Here is a 14990-nt window from a genome sequence, read left to right on the forward strand (position 1 = left end):
AGGTGGAAGTGGGGTCAGCTCAGTGAAGACCCTGCTCCCTCTGGCTCTCGGGAGAAGGGGCTGAGGAGGCGCTGACAGTGTTGGGCAGCCTCGAGGACCACGGTGGCCAGCGGCCAGCAGGGACTTCCAGGGTTACCCTGTTGTCCAGGGCTCCCCAGGCCGGCCCTGAACCAGGGCTCAGGACTCCCGGCCCTGGCCTTCTTGGGCCCCGGGAGGACTCTCCATTCCTTTTAGTTTATTTACTATTTTTCTGCAAAACAGTCCAATTCAAAGATTTTTTAAAATTTTTCTTTCTTTCTTTTTTTTAAAGATTTTTTTGAAAGTCAGAGTTAAAAGAGAGAGGAGAGGCAGAAAGAGAGAAGTCTTCCATCTGCTGGTTCACTCCCCAGTTGGCCACAACGGCCGGAGCTGGACCGATCCGAAGCCAGGAGCCAAGAGCCTCCTCCGCATCTCCCATATGGGTGCAGGGGCTTGGGCCATCTTCTGCTGCTTTCCCAGGCCATAGCAGAGAACTGGATTGGAAGAGGAGCAGCCGGGCCCCAAACCGCACCCATATGGGATGCTGGTGCTTCAGGCCAAGGCGTTAACTCGCTGTGCCACAGTGCTGGCTCCCCCAATTCAAAGATAATTTACCATGATCTTTAACCCATTAGATCCCAAGATTTCAGTTATATGAATATTTCAATGACATTTACACAGGTGTATTAAAATATGTGAGAAATTATAATCTAAAGGTCATATATTCTTTATTATCATTGAGAATGAGAATGAATGAAAAGACAGATTGTCCTATGAATAGGACACATGTCATGATACGTTCTCTCTATCTCTCATTATATATATATATATATTATATATACACACACATATATATATATATAAAACCCCATTCTATAGATAGAACACTGGGCATATATATCTTTTCATAGATTATACAGTATACAAATACGTGATTTTTAAAAAAGATTTATTTATTTATTTGAGAGGCAGAGTTACAGAAAGGCAGAGGCAGAGAGAGAGAGAGAGAGAGAGAGAGAGAGAGGTCTTCCATCTGCTGGTTCACTCCCCAAATGGCTGCAGTAGCCAGAGCTGACTCAATCCAAAGCCAGGAGCCAGGAGCTTCTTCCGGGTCTCCCACATGGGTGCAGGGGCCCAAGGACTTGGACCATCTTCTACTGCTATCCCAGGCCATAGCAGAGAGCTGGATAGGAAGTGGAGCAACTGAGACTCTAACCAATGCCCATAGAGATGCCAGCGCTGCAGACGAGGGCTTTAACCTGCTGCGCCGCAGTGCTGGCCCTCAAATAAGTAATTTTCATGACCTGTTCATCAATTATTTTTCATTCCTTTTAGTTTAGAACTCAATAAACCATTTTTGTGCATCAATCATATCTTATTTAAAGATTCATCTATTTATTTATTTGAAACGCAAAGTGACAGAGACGGAAAGAGAAAGAGGTCTCCCATCTGCTGGCTCGCTCCCCAGATGGCTGCAACAGTGGGGCTGGGTGAAGCTGGGAGCTTGGAACTCCATCTGGGTCTCCCACGCGTGCAGCAGGGGCCCACATACCTGGGACCTCCTTTGCTGCCTCCCCAGGAGCATTAGCAGGGAGATGAACCGGCAAGCAGAGCAGGGACTCACACTGGGGCTCTGGTACGAGGTGCCAACGTCTACGCGGCAGCTCAACCCACTGCTGCATCACAACGCTGGCCCCTGACAGAACTCCAGTTGCCCAGCAAGCTGCTTGGCTCAGTTGGAAACTGAGGCCCTGTCTCTCCTTCTGGAACTCTGCCCAAGCCCAGAGCTGTGCCTTAGATCATTTCACACAAAGAGAAAGCTCCAGGCACAACAGGAGGGAGGGGTGGACTCTCAGGGTGGAGACCGGATCCTCGCCACCAGTGCCGTGAGCTATGGTGATGGGTGCCAGTGTCTGCTCAGGGGCAGGCATTTGTCTGATGGACCCCACAGAGCTTCCTTGTAGGGACCTGTTGTCAGGTTACAGGCCACAGGCGGTGCACCTGCTTTTGGGATGGCTGTATGTATCTTTTTTTTTTTTTTTTTGACAGGCAGAGTGGACAGTGAGAGAGAGAGACAGAGAGAAAGGTCTTCCTTTTTGCCGTTGGTTCACCCTCCAATGGCCGCCACGGCTGGCGCGCTGCGGCCAGTGCACCGCGCTGATCCGAAGCCGGGAGCTAGGTGCTTCTCCTGGTCTCCCATGGGGTGCAGGGCCCAAGCACTTGGGCCATCCTCCACTGCACTCCCGGGCCATAGCAGAGAGCTGGCCTGGAAGAGGGGCAACCAGGACAGAATCCGGCGCCCCGACTGGGACTAGAACCCGGTGTGCCGGTGCCGCAAGGCGGAGGATTAGCCTATTGAGCCGCGGCGCCGGCCTGTGATGCTTCTTAAGATGCATTTCAGGGGCTGGTGCTGTGGTGTAGCGGGTAAAGCCGCAGCCTGCACTGCCAGCATCCCATATGGATGCTGGTCCAAGTCCCGGCTGCTCCACTTCCGATCCAGCTCTCTGCTGTGGCCTGGGAAAGCAGTAGAAGATGGCCCAAGTGCTTGGACCCCTGCACCCATGTAGGAGACCCAGAAGAAGCTCCTGGCTTCTGACTTTGGATCGGTGCAGCTCTGCCCATTGCAGCCATTTAGGGAGTGAACCAGCAGATGGAAGACCTCTCTCTCTCTGCCTCTCTGTGTAACTCTGATTTTCAAATAAGTAAATAAATCTTAAAAAAAAAAAAAGAGATGCATTTCAAAAATTGCAGAGGATCCTTTCTGCTGCGTTTCACTCATCCAACAGCTAAGGCTGGCCCAGATTCAGGGGCGGGGCGTAGACGTCTCCTAACGCCTGCAAGTGACGGTGATTGCCCCGGGAGCCTCTGAGCCATAGCGTGCTCACCTCCTGCCTGAGACTCCCAGGCTGTCTCCTCTCATGAAGGCGTCAGCGAAGCCCAGGAGCTTTCTGTCCCGGGCAGGTGCAGACACGACTGAGGCTCCCCAGGCGCCGAGCCCTCGGTCCGGCTCCTCAGCTCCCAGAGACCTCTGGGAAACACATCACCATCTGAAGGTGATGCAGAGCCTGTAACCACAGTGAACACTGCTTCTCACGGGTGTGTGTGTGTGTGTGTGTGTGTGTGTATGGGAGGTGCCACCGGGCATTATCTGAAACCACTCTGAGTCCAGACACGTGTCACCGGAGTCCCTGCCAGGCCTAGCGCTGCTCTCTGTAAATGACGTGTCTTAGCTGTTGGCTTCACGTTGTGAGCTGAGTCTTCCTTTTCCATAAGAAATGACTATGTTTATAGCTAAGCTTTCTTAGCCTGTTGCTTGCCCAAAGAAAGCTGAAGTTCCTGGGGCTGGCACTGTGGCGTAGCAGGTAAAGCTGTTGCCTGCAGTGCTGGCATCCCAGATGGGCACCGGTTCAAGTCCTGGCTGCTCCACTTCTGATCCAGCTCTCTGCTATGGCCTGGGAAAGCAGTGGAGCATGGTCCAAGTCCTTGGGCCCCTGCACCTGTATAGGAGACCTGGAAGAAGCTCCTGGATTTGGATTGGCCCAGCTCCGACTGTTGTGACCTCTTGGGGAGTTAACCAGTTGATGGAAGACCTTTCTCTCTCTCTCTTCCTCTGCCTCTCTGTATTCAACTTTTCAAATAAACTAAATAAATCTTCAAAAAAAAAAAAAAAAAAAGAAATGAAAAGGAAAGAAATAAAAGAAAAAAAAAAGAAAGTTGAAGCCTCAAAAGTTTCTTTTTGTTTTGAGCTACCTCTGTCCCCCCTCCCTTTTTTTTTTGGACAGGCAGAGTGGACAGTGAGAGAGAGAGACAGAGAGAAAGGTCTTCCTTTGCCGTTGGTTCACCCTCCAATGGCCGCCGCGGCCGGCACACTGCGCTGATCCGAAGCCAGGAGCCAGGTGCTTCTCCTGGTCTCCCACGCAGGTGCAGGGCCCAAGCACCTGGCCCATCCTCCACTGCACTCCCTGGCCACAGCAGAGAGCTGGCCTGGAAGAGGGGCAACCGGGACAGAAGCCAGCGCCCCGACCGGGACTAGAACCCGGTGTGCCGGCGCCGCTAGGCGGAGGATTAGCCAAGTGAGCCGCGGCGCCGGCCTTACCTCTGTCCCTTTAAAGATGATTTGTTTAAAAATGTCACGTGTGTGTGTGTGATGGGCATCTGGCAGTGTTCAGGACACCACCTCTCACATCTGCATCCCACACTGGCAGTGCCTGGTTCAAGCCCTGATGCTGCAAACGTGCATCCTGGGAGGCAGCTGGTGATGGCTCCAGTGCTTGGGTCTCTGACTTCCACGTGGGACAGCCAGACTGCGCTGCAGGGCCTGGTTTCAGTCTGGCTTACTGTGGGCGTCTGGGGAGTGAATCAGTAGATGGGAGATTGTGTGTGTGGAATAAATAAATAAATATTAGAAAAAGGAAAGATCTGAGTCGGTTGTAGTATTTTTTTTTTTAAATGCTGAGGTCTTCTATGTGCTCACTCAATGAGACACAAGTGGCATCCACAAATCCCCTTGAGGCTGCAGACTGAGAGCCAGGGTGCGGTAGGAAGCCCTTAAGATTCTGAAAGCTGGGGACCGGCGCTGTGGTGCAGCGGATTGAAGCTCTGGCCTAAAAGTGCCGGCATCCCATATGGGCACTGGTTCTGGTCCTGGCTGCTCCTTTTCTGATCCAGCTCTCTGCTATGGTCTGGGAAAGCAGTAGAAGATGGCCCAAGTCCTTGGGCCCCTGCACCTCTGTGGGAGACCCGGAGGAAGCTCCTGGCTCGTGGCTTCGGATCAGGGCAGCTCTGGCTGTTGTGGCCATCTGGGGAGTGAACCAGCAGATGGAAGACCTCTCTCTCTGACTCTACCTCTCTGTGTAACTCTGTCTTTCAAGTAAATAAAATAAATCTTTAAAAAAAAGATTCTAAAAGCCGTTTGTCCCGAAGGGTCTGTTTTTTTGAAAGGCAGAGTTACTAAGAGATAGAGAGAGAGGTCTTCCATCCACTAGTTCACTCCTCAATTGGTAAAAACGACCTGGGTGGGGCCAGGCGAAAGCCAGGACCAGGAGTTTCATCTGAGTCTCCGATGTGGGTGCAGGGGCCCAAGCACTTGGGCCATCTTCTGTTGCTTTCCCAGGCCATAGCAGAGAGCGGGATCGGAAGTGGAGCAGCCAGGACTCGAACCGGTGCCCACATGGGATGCCGGCACTGCATTCAGCAGCTTTACCCTCTGCACCACAGAGCCGGCCCCAAAGAGGCGTCCTTCCAAGGCATGGGAGCTGTGCAGTTTATCTGAGCTCCTTGGAGCTTGCCCTGCCTTCCTGCGGTCTCAAGAGAGGGTCTTCCTTCCAACGTCCTCCTTAACCTTAGACCCCTTCCCCTGCGGGGCCTGGGGCTGCGCTTTACCAGAGGCTGTTTATTATGCTGGGAGACTTCCTGGCCGGACAGACTATACTGGGCCTGCTAAATTCTACTGCAAAACAAAGCGCTTTCTCCTTTAGTTCAACTTTACCTTCTCATTATTAATTTTTTTTTAATTTGAGAGAGAGAGAGAGAGAGAGATCCTGTCTTCTGGTTTACCGCCCAAATGTTCACAACTTGGGGGTGGGGAGAGGGACCCAAAGCTGAGTCAGCAACTCAACCCGAGTCTACCACGTGAGTGGTAAGAAACCAACTACTGAACCATCACCACTGCTCCTGGGGTCTGCTTTAGCAGGAGGCTGGAGTCAGCAGCCAGAGCTTGGTACTGAACTCCGGCACTCCGGTATGGGCCTGCGTGTTCTAACTGGGCTTTTTTTTTTTTTTTTTTTTTTTTTTGACAGGCAGAGTGGACAGTGAGAGAGAGAGAGACAGAGAGAAAGGTCTGGACAGTGAGAGAGAGAGACAGAGAGAAAGGTCTTCCTTTGCCATTGGTTCACCCTCCAATGGCCGCCGCGGTCGGCGCACCGCGCTGATCCTAAGGCAGGAGCCAGGTGCTTCTCCTGGTCTCCCATGGGGTGCAGGGCCCAAGTACTTGGGCCATCCTCCACTGCACTCCCTGGCCACAGCAGAGAGCTGGCCTGGAAGAGGGGCAACCGGGACAGAATCCGGCGCCCCGACCAAGACTAGAACCCGGTGTGCCAGCGCCGCAAGGCGGAGGATTAACCTAGTGAGCCGCGGCGCCGGCTTAACTGGGCTCTTAAGCACTAGTCCAGATACTTGTCCCCTCATCTCGTATTTCATCCTAGGCAGCCCAAGGAAGCCAACTGGCACACTCACTCCCTAGGCAGATGTGGAAATTCACTGGCAACACTATTTTCCTTATTATTTTTTTAAATAAAGATCTGTTTATTTATTTGAAAGGCAGAGTTACAGAGAGAGAGAAAGAGAGAGAGAGAGAGAGAGAGTTTCTATCCACTAGTTCACTCTCCAGATGGCTACAGCCTCTGGGGCTGGGCCAGGCTGAAGCCAGGAGCCAGGAGCTTCATCTGAGTCTCCCACGTGGGTGCAGGGGCTCAATCACTCGGGCCATCCTCTGCTGCTTTCCCAAGCACATTAGCAGGGAGCTGGATTGGAAGTGGAGCAGCCGGGACTTGAACCTGTGTCCACATAGCTCAACCTGCTGTGCCACAGTGACAGCCCCAGGAGCCCCATTTTCTACATTACCGCAGGCACCAGTGTCGCCACACATCTCATTGCCCTAAATAAGGTCTCTCTATCTCCAGTCTCCAGGAACCAATTCCTCACTGTCCTTCAAGTCGCTGTTGACAAGCTTCTCGAGGTCCTTCGGTCTCACTGATTGCCTGGCCCGGAAGCCAATGACACCTGCTCTAGTTGTTGTTGTTTTGTTTTGTTTTTTAACAGTGCATTCTGCTCTTGCAGGGTTTTGGTGCAAGGTGCAGGGAGCCAGCTCACGCTGACGTTCTAGACTTGCCCTGCCACCCTCTTGCTCACTATACCCAGGTTTCCATTTGGTCTCCATCCCAAGATATGCCAGGGGATGGTTTGACCAAATCTCTTGTCATTTCCCAGCAAGGTCCCAGCCTGCACCCCCAGGTCCTCGCAGCTCACTGCCTGCCTCCCCCTACTTAGCCAAGCCCACAGTTTGGCTTCTCTCACTCGGGGACTTGCTTTAAGATCACATTCCCTGAGCCGGGGGTTTGCTCGGCTGTAAGTTGCAGAAAACCTGCCTAATGCAGTGGTTTGTCTTCCACAGGAAGTCTGGCGGTGGCGGTTCAGGCTTGTTTCAGGAGACCAGAGATGCCTCCTGAGTGCCTGGTGCCTGAGTCCGGCCTGGCCCTGGTTATGGCAGGTGTTTGGTGGAGAAACCCAGTGGATGGAAGCCCTCTCTCTCTCTGCCTTTCAAATTAAAAAATAATAATAAATCATAAAAAAAGAGGGGGTGGGGAGTGGACAGGTAACAGGCAGTGTTTTCTTGAATTGTTTTCTTGTTCCCTGGAGGACTCAGGTGCTTGGGAATCACAGAGATGGAGTCCCCGGGCGTGGGAGGGCCCCGGGCGCCCTGCTGGCTCCTGCCTACCCATCTGCCTTAATCTCTTCTCACAGCAGTGAAAAGAGAAGCTCACCTCCTAACCCCGGCAGCACAGGGAGCCGGTAGTGCCGGCAGTGAGCGGTGGCGGTGGAAATTAACACCTCCGAGGCAGGTCTCAGCCTCCCCGACACGCCACCGCCACCTGGCCGCGGGTCCTGCTCACAGATGGGGAACCTGCTGGGGCAGCGTGCGGTTAGCTGCTGCTCTTCATACGTGTGGGATTGGACGCGGGCAGCGGTGAGCCGGGGCCGACCCCCTCGGAGGCGTAAGAGACGTCCCCACCCCGCACGCCCCCGGGACGCAGGGGTCGCAGTCTGGGCCTCTGCCGCTTCTGCCGACAGAGGGGAGGCTGACCGAGCTGAGTTCAGCTGCCCTCGGGCGCCCGCTCGCATGGCTGCCTCAGTGCAGTCTGATGGCTTTGGGGCCTCAGGCTCACGGTGGGGCCCGGCTTCTCTTGGGTTTAGTTCCAAGGGCCCGGGCTGCTGTGGGCCCTGGGGAGACCGGCCTCAGCGGCTGCCTCTGGGGCTGCCCCCAGCCCGGCAGGTCCTCAGGGAGCTAACTTCCTTGCTTCTTGGGCATTTGACAAAGTCGCCAGCATCAGACTTCCCTAGCAGGTCGCAGCCGTCTGCCCTTGACCCCTCACCGTCTCGCAGACTGGAGGTAGCTCCGCACACAGCGCTGCCGGCTTCCCTCCCCTCCCTCGGGAACACACCTCCCTCCTCCCACAGCGGGTCCTCATGCTGGCCTTGGGTTTTTGGGTCGCCCACTGGCTATTACACCTTCAAGGAAAGGGGGGACAGAGGCGGGTTCTTAGACAAAGGAGTGACTCACATAGGGCACCCGGGCTCTTGTCATTGGGCCACTGGGTCTCCACACTGACTCACTGCTCTGATCTGTGAAATGGGCCCGCTCAGCTATTGTCTTGGCTGTCAAAAGAAGAAGTAGGTCCAAACCCCGCAGGCTGTCAGGTGCTGTTCCACCTGCTGCCCCCACTGTAGCAAAGGCTCCCCTGCTGTAGTCCCAGCCCCAGTAACCAAACGCTCCCTCCCACAATTTCTTCCTGTCCCTGGGCCCAGGCCCTTTTGGCACAAGCACAGGGAATGTCAGGGCCCACAACGTTCATCTTCTTTCTCCCCAGGGGCAGAGCCAGAGCCGACCTCCGGGGAATGCAGTTTCCAGGGCCTGGGTAGTGACAGCGGAGAGCAGAGGGAGGGTCTGTGCTGTGAGAAGCCCTGGCAGATGGGGTAGTGGCTGCTCTCATGCGGTGCCGGCCGCATGCTGCTCCAGGGATGGGCATTGCTCCACATCTGCCAAGGTGAGAGGCCACGGCTGCCAGGCCGGCCCACGGCCTGGGGATTGAGTGTGTGGACGGCGGAGGGGGAGAAGGAAGGAGGCTGGCCTCCATCGAGGCCCAGAGGCTTGCATTTGGAGCCATTGCAGGAAACAGGGACTTGGGAGGGACTTGCAGCTGGGCAAGAAGACTCTGATCCCTCCACGGAGAGTTTAGGCAAGCGACAAGAGAAGCTATGCTCCATCTGCACAGAGGCAGGAGGCTGGACGAGATGACCCGGTGAGGAGGGGCTGCCCTTCCACCTGCACCAGGCGACTCAGCAGCGGGTTGTCCAGTCCAGCTCAGAGACCACAGCATGGACACAACAGCAAGTGGCACAAAGCACTTTCACGCGGGGTTCTTAGGGGGAGGCATCTCCCAAATCCGTTTGGAGACGAGGAATTGAAGGCGCTAGCAAGGTTAAGGATGGAACGTGCCGAGTGAGGCCGGGGAGCGGGGCGGGGATGGGAGGCTTGGAGGGAGGGTCCAGGTAAGGAGTCAACACACAGTGCCTGGAGCCAGACCTCTCTGTTTCTCCATCTGTCATTCAGGGGTCGTCTCCTCCAGCTCTCCCAGTGGGCAAAGGTGCTATCCAGGGAGGTGAGCTGCTCTCAGGAATGTGGAATCCAGTGGGCAGGGACGTGGGCTCAATGGCTGGGCTGCGCGGCTCTTCCCCGACTAGCCACATCACATGCCCCCTTGGCCAGCACCGTGGTGCAGCAGGTTAAGCCGCTGCTTGTGACGCTGGCATCACATATAGGAGTGTCAGTTCGAGTCCTGGCTGCTCTGCTTCTAATCCAGCTCCCTGCTAATGTGCCTGGGAAGGCAGCGAAAGATGGCCCCAGTGTTTGGGCCGCTGCACCCTTGTGGGAGGCCCAAATAGCATTCCAGGCTCCTGGCTTTGGCCTGGACCAGCGCCAGCCACTGTGGCCATTTGGGGAGTGAATCAGGGGATGGAAGATTCTCTCTCTCTGTAAATCTGCCTTTCAGATAAATAAATAAATAAATAAATCCTTTAGAAAGGTGCCCCCTTTCCAAAATAATTTTCTCTCTCAGTTCTGCCTTATTGTTCTTTGTAGCATTTACATTACCACCTGTTAACCCCGGACTTGCTCTTGTCTGTTTCCCCTGCTAGATGGTCATGTGTGCAGAGCAGGGCCTTTCTCCGTTTATGGCCAGGCTCCCCATGCCTGGTAGGTGTCCCCTCTGGTCATGGGAAGCATGAGTGGCTGCTGGGCCTGCCGCTCACCAGTTCCACGGGCAAGTTGCCCACCTCAGAGCTCGTTCTGTGAACAGGTGCTGCTTGTTCTAGGAGCTCTGTGAGGAGTCACCCATTCAAGCCACAGCAGCCCTGTGGGGAGTCACTACTATTATCCTCCACTCATGGCAGGTGAGGAAAATGGAGCCAGAGAGGCCAGGTGACCTGCTTAAGGGAGGTGGCAGCGCTAGGTTGGCATGGGTGGGGAGGAGTGGCTGCCCCAGAACTGAGTTAATTGCTGGTCTGCGGTGGCCCCTACTTCTGCTGCATCACTGTCCTCTGTTCTCTGCCCCCCACTCCTTGCCCATAAAACAGAGCTAATCACAGCTCTTCCTCCTCTCCTGCATCCAGAGCCCGCTCCCCTCCCCAACAGGGGCTGAGTCTGCGAGTGGGTGACAGCCCAGGCACAGCGGGTGCTGGGTGCCAAGCACAAGGTCAGGGTATCATTAGCAGCCTAGCTGCCTCCGTGGCACCAGGACCCCCCCCCAACTACTGGCCTGGGAGTCAGAATTTCCTCCCCACCCTCCCACCCCGCCCCACAGTCTTCTGGGTCTTGGGTTCTCTTTCTGTGGAATGGGGAGGGGTCCCTCAGGCTTAGGGAAGAGGGAGAGAAGAGAGGAGAGGCGTGACGTGAAGGGTTTCCCACTTCTGGTCGTGTGGTGGTCTCTGTCTGCGCCAGTTAAAAACAACCACAAATGCTGGGCAGCACTCAAAACCCCTTTCTTGGTGACCCCAAGAAAGTGTAGTAGGTTACGCCACCACCTGCAGCGCTGGCATCCATATGAGCACTGGTTCCAGTTCTGGCTGCTCCGCTTCCCTTCCAGCTCCCTGCTAATGCACCTGGGAGAGAAGCGGAAGATGGCCCAGATACTCCGGCCCCTGCAATGCACGGGGAAGACCGGAAGAAGCTCCTGGCTCTTGGCTTCGACCTGGCCCAGCCCCAATTGTTGTGGCCATCTGGGGAGTGAACCAGCAGGTGGAAGACCTCTTTCTCTTTCTGTCTTTCTCCCTTTCTCTGTCTCTCCCTTTCAAATAAATAATAAAATAAATCTTGAAAAGAGAGGCTTTTCAAAGCACCAAAGAGCTGCCAGTGGTAGAGGTGAGTAGGTCAGAAGCTGAGCGGGAGCGGAGTCTGGGAGGGGAGCCCCGTGCCCGCAGGGTGTTGGCCAAGCCAAGCTCAACCTCAGCGTCGGCTTTGATGGTGTGAAGAGTGAGGAAGACAGAAACGGAAGCCCAGTGCTTCCCTGAGCAGGGCACTAGAGTGGGGGACACCCCCGCACCTTGTGATGCTGGGCCCCCCAAGCCAGAGGAAACTGCCCCACCCCACAAACAGCCAAGACAGTTCCCTTGGTGCTGAACAGAGCGGGGCCGGGGGGAAGAAAAACCCAAACATTTTCCAAGGAACGCCGGCTCTCACTCGAGTCTGTAGCCCACAGTCCCTGACATCACTTGGAGCACGGGGTGGGAAAACCCACCCTGCTGGGCACCGCTCCCCCCACAGCACGTGCCCCAGGGAAGCAAGCAGCTCACAGCCCAGAGCCACGGAGCACCCGAGTGACTTGGCAGTAAGACTCGGAGGGTGCCCCATGAGTCTCAGATGCTCTCCAAGGTCCCTCCACCCCGACCCCGCACGGGGACCCTCAGGGGTGCAGCCTAAGTGAGGCTGAAGTGCGTCCCCCGACCGAGTCTCCTGGGGGCCTCTCAGAGTAAAGAGCTGGGCACAGGGATAGGGTAGCTTAGCCCAGCGGGAGGCGGGGTGGGGGGGGATGCCTGGGGAGTGGTGTCTGAGGCCCAGCCTTGCCTTTGATGTGTGCGTGGGTAGGTGGGTGGGGGGTGGGGGGACTGCTGAGGGAAGGAGGCAGACAGCCCCGGGGCACCCTCAGCAGTGACCTACTTGGGTCCCCATAATTGCTGCCCTCCTGCCTTGGGAGGCTACATATAGGGATGGCCTGGTGCTGGGCTCCCACAGCTGGACGCCGACACCAGCGGTGAGTGCCAGCTGCTCGGCTCCTGCCCTGGGTTGGGGTCCCCGTCCCAGCAGGGCCTGGCAGGGTCAGGGACATCAGGAGTGGTGGCCTTGGGGTTCTCGGGTTCTCTCGTGCAGGGGAAGCCTATCCGGGAGCTCAGGCTAGGGGGAGTGAAGCGCTGAGGTCTGGTCCCCAGGTGGGGACAGTGGCTGGAAGTTCTCGGGCTGCCTTTGTTGGCCCCTCCTCCTCGCCTCCCTCCGTACTTCATTCTTGGGGACAGGTTGAGACAGGCCAGGGCGGCAGGGAAGAGAGGATTCCCACCCGTCTCCAGCCTGGACAGAGGTGGCGCCAGGCAGGTCCGTAGGAGCACCTTCAGGGATAGAACCCTCTCCTGTCTGGGAACACAAATGCCTTGCTCCCGGGCTGTCCCTAAGACTTAGATAGGCCCCAGGCAGTGCTTTGTCACCCTGCCCCCTCCCCGACCCCACCCCACCGCCATTGGCTCCCTGCAGAGGTCCCAGTGGAGGGGAGGCGCCAGGGAGCCCTGTGGCAGGCCTCCCTCCCTGGGGGTGGGGGGTGAGGAGGCAGGAGTGAGTCACTGGGCTCACATGGAAATTCTTGCTTTCCGGGCTGCCTGCCGAGGGTTTCCCCATGCCAGAGCTGTGTCCCAGAAGAGCATGGAAGGGGGCGGTGGGATTTAGGGGAGGCGGGAGACTCTGGGAAGTGCTCCCCCACTGACAAATAGGGCTCAGGAGGAGGGCGTCAGCCTGGGGCAGGGCCCTGGTGGTTAACCCCTGAGCCCGCTCACTCTCAGGACTCCACAGGGCCTGGGCCCAGAGCAGGCCTGTGAGGGGGTGAACCGGATAAGGCCCTGGGGACTCAGAGAGGGTGAAAGGCCCATGCAGGGCTGCACAGCTAGCGAGGTGCAGAGCGGATCCCAGTGTTCCTTTGGCTGCAACATCCTTGGGTTGAGGGCAGCAGGCATGGTGAGACGGCAACACTCCTCTGACACCTGGGCTCCGCTCATGCACAGCTTCTCCCAGGGCCTGAGGGTGAGGAAGCGCTGAGCAGGGATCCCCGGCCTTCCTCCAGCACCCCCCTCCTCCATACAAGTCCCTGCAGGAAGGGACAACGGGATCCTGGAGGGAAGGAGGTTCCTAGGGCCTCCTTTCTAGGCTGCAGACGGCGAGACTGAGCCTCTGTGGGTGTGGGGCGTGGGCTAAGGTAGGGCAGAGTCAGCTGCTTGTTTGGGGGACACCTCTGGGGCCTGAAGCCAGGCTAAGACGGGTCTGGGAAAAGCCCCTTGGAAAACATCAAGGGCACGGGTGGGCAGGGGGCTGGCCGGGGCCTCTGTGGGTCACACCCTCATCTGTGGCAGGGAGGATGGCCAGGCCCCTGGAGCAAGCAGTAGCTGCCATCGTGTGCACCTTCCAGGAGTACGCAGGGCGCTGCGGGGACAAATACAAGCTCTGCCAGTCGGAGCTCAAGGAGCTGCTGCAGAAGGAGCTGCCCACCTGGACCCCGGTGAGCACCTGGGCGCTGGGCCTTCCCCTTCCTGCGGGGAGACACTGCTGGGCCTCTACAGAGAGACCTGGGACAGCAAGAGGGGCCAAGGCTCGTGTGCAGTGGTGGGGGTGGGGGGCAGCAGGAACACAGTTCTCATCACACCTGCTGCCTGGCAGACCTGCGGGGAGGCTTGAGGGAGAGCCCCGGGAAGAATGCCCAGCACACAGTAGGCCCTCAGCGGCACATAGTAGGTGTTCAACATATGATCTGGGGTGGGGGAGTTGGAAGGAGTCTTGAAATGGGTGCCTTGTCAGGACAGGAAGGCTGGGGGCTGGGCTGGGCTGGGCTGGGCTGGGGCCACTCAGGAGCAGAGGGAGGGCCAGGGGGCGAGGCTGTCCTGCCTGTTTCACCCTGCCTCTCCCCCGACCTCCCTGCACAGACTGAGTTTCGGGAGTGTGACTACAACAAATTCATGAGCGTCTTGGACACCAACAAGGACTGCGAGGTGGACTTCGCGGAGTACGTGCGCTCTCTGGCCTGCCTCTGTCTCTACTGCCACGAGTACTTCAAGGACTGCCCTCCCCCAGAGCCCCCCTGCTCCCAGTAGCCTGTGCTGTAGTTGGGGGGGCGCCCCGGCAGGGCAGGATCCGCCCCAGGCTGTGCCATCTCTGCCCCCGGGTGGTCCTGGCTGTGCCTCCCACACCCCCTTCCCTTGGCCCTGTGTCCCCTGCAATGTGGAATCGTGCAGATCAGCCCTGCTGGAGGACCAGGGTGCCCAGCCAGTGAGGCAGCTCCCGCTCCCTGTCTGTGCAGTGGACGGAGGAGGCGGGGATGTGCCGTGGGCCCTGGAGGCCCGGCACGGTGCGTGCCAGCAAGACCAGGACGGGATGGGCCTTTCCGCTCCTAATAAAGAACAGGTGTCCATGTGGCGTGGTTTGGTTCTTCTGAGAGGCACGGGGCCTTGAGACACAGCCCTGTTGACAGCTTTGCTCTCCTCTGGTCTTTTCCACTGGGGAGCAAGGCTGAGGGCAGCAGCCAGAGCTCCCATGGGCCCTGGGAGCAGTTTCAGAGCCTGCAGAGATGCAATGGTTACAGTCAGCACAGGAACTCCCGTTCTGTCCGTCTGTCTCTCAGTCTTTGGAGGGGGGTGCTGTCAAGGAGGGCAAGGGGGCAGCCCGAGGTCCCAGGGGTGAGGGAGCTGCAGCTCGGGCCTCGTGACCGGATGCGCTGAGGAGGAGGGTGGGGTGGGGCGCTTGTTCCCTGCCCCGGGCTGTGGCAGCCCAGAGAGCAGCACTAATGGGATTAGGGTGTCTCAGGGGTTTGCTGCCAGCTGGGGTGGGGTCCTGTACTGGAGGCAGAAGGGGAGGGGGATAGCTTGAAGCGAGCCCCATCCCTGAAGCCACA

The 14990-nt window shown here is 57.1% G+C and overlaps 1 protein-coding gene across 4 annotated transcripts in view; it reads left to right on the forward strand.

Moving 5' to 3' along the window:
* The window catches only part of S100A3 (S100 calcium binding protein A3), a 166256-nt gene extending 151744 nt beyond the window's left edge, over window positions 1–14512 (forward strand). The window contains exons 1-3 of one of the 4 annotated variants that reach the window (XM_017345868.3): window positions 11982–12101; window positions 13459–13604; window positions 14026–14512. In XM_017345868.3, the coding sequence (XP_017201357.1) occupies window positions 13464–13604; window positions 14026–14193 (309 nt within the window). In that variant the 5' untranslated portion in view covers window positions 11982–12101; window positions 13459–13463 and the 3' untranslated portion in view covers window positions 14194–14512. Of the gene's footprint in view, window positions 1–11981; window positions 12102–12855; window positions 13133–13457; window positions 13605–14025 lie in introns of those variants that run through there. The other 3 variants (XM_070077697.1, XM_070077696.1, XM_051857289.2) reach the window with 3 other exon arrangements.
* Window positions 14513–14990: the final 478 nt, after the last annotated feature.

The sequence above is a fragment of the Oryctolagus cuniculus genome, chromosome 7, assembly GCF_964237555.1.
Source record: "Oryctolagus cuniculus chromosome 7, mOryCun1.1, whole genome shotgun sequence".
Classification (NCBI taxonomy): domain Eukaryota; kingdom Metazoa; phylum Chordata; class Mammalia; order Lagomorpha; family Leporidae; genus Oryctolagus; species Oryctolagus cuniculus.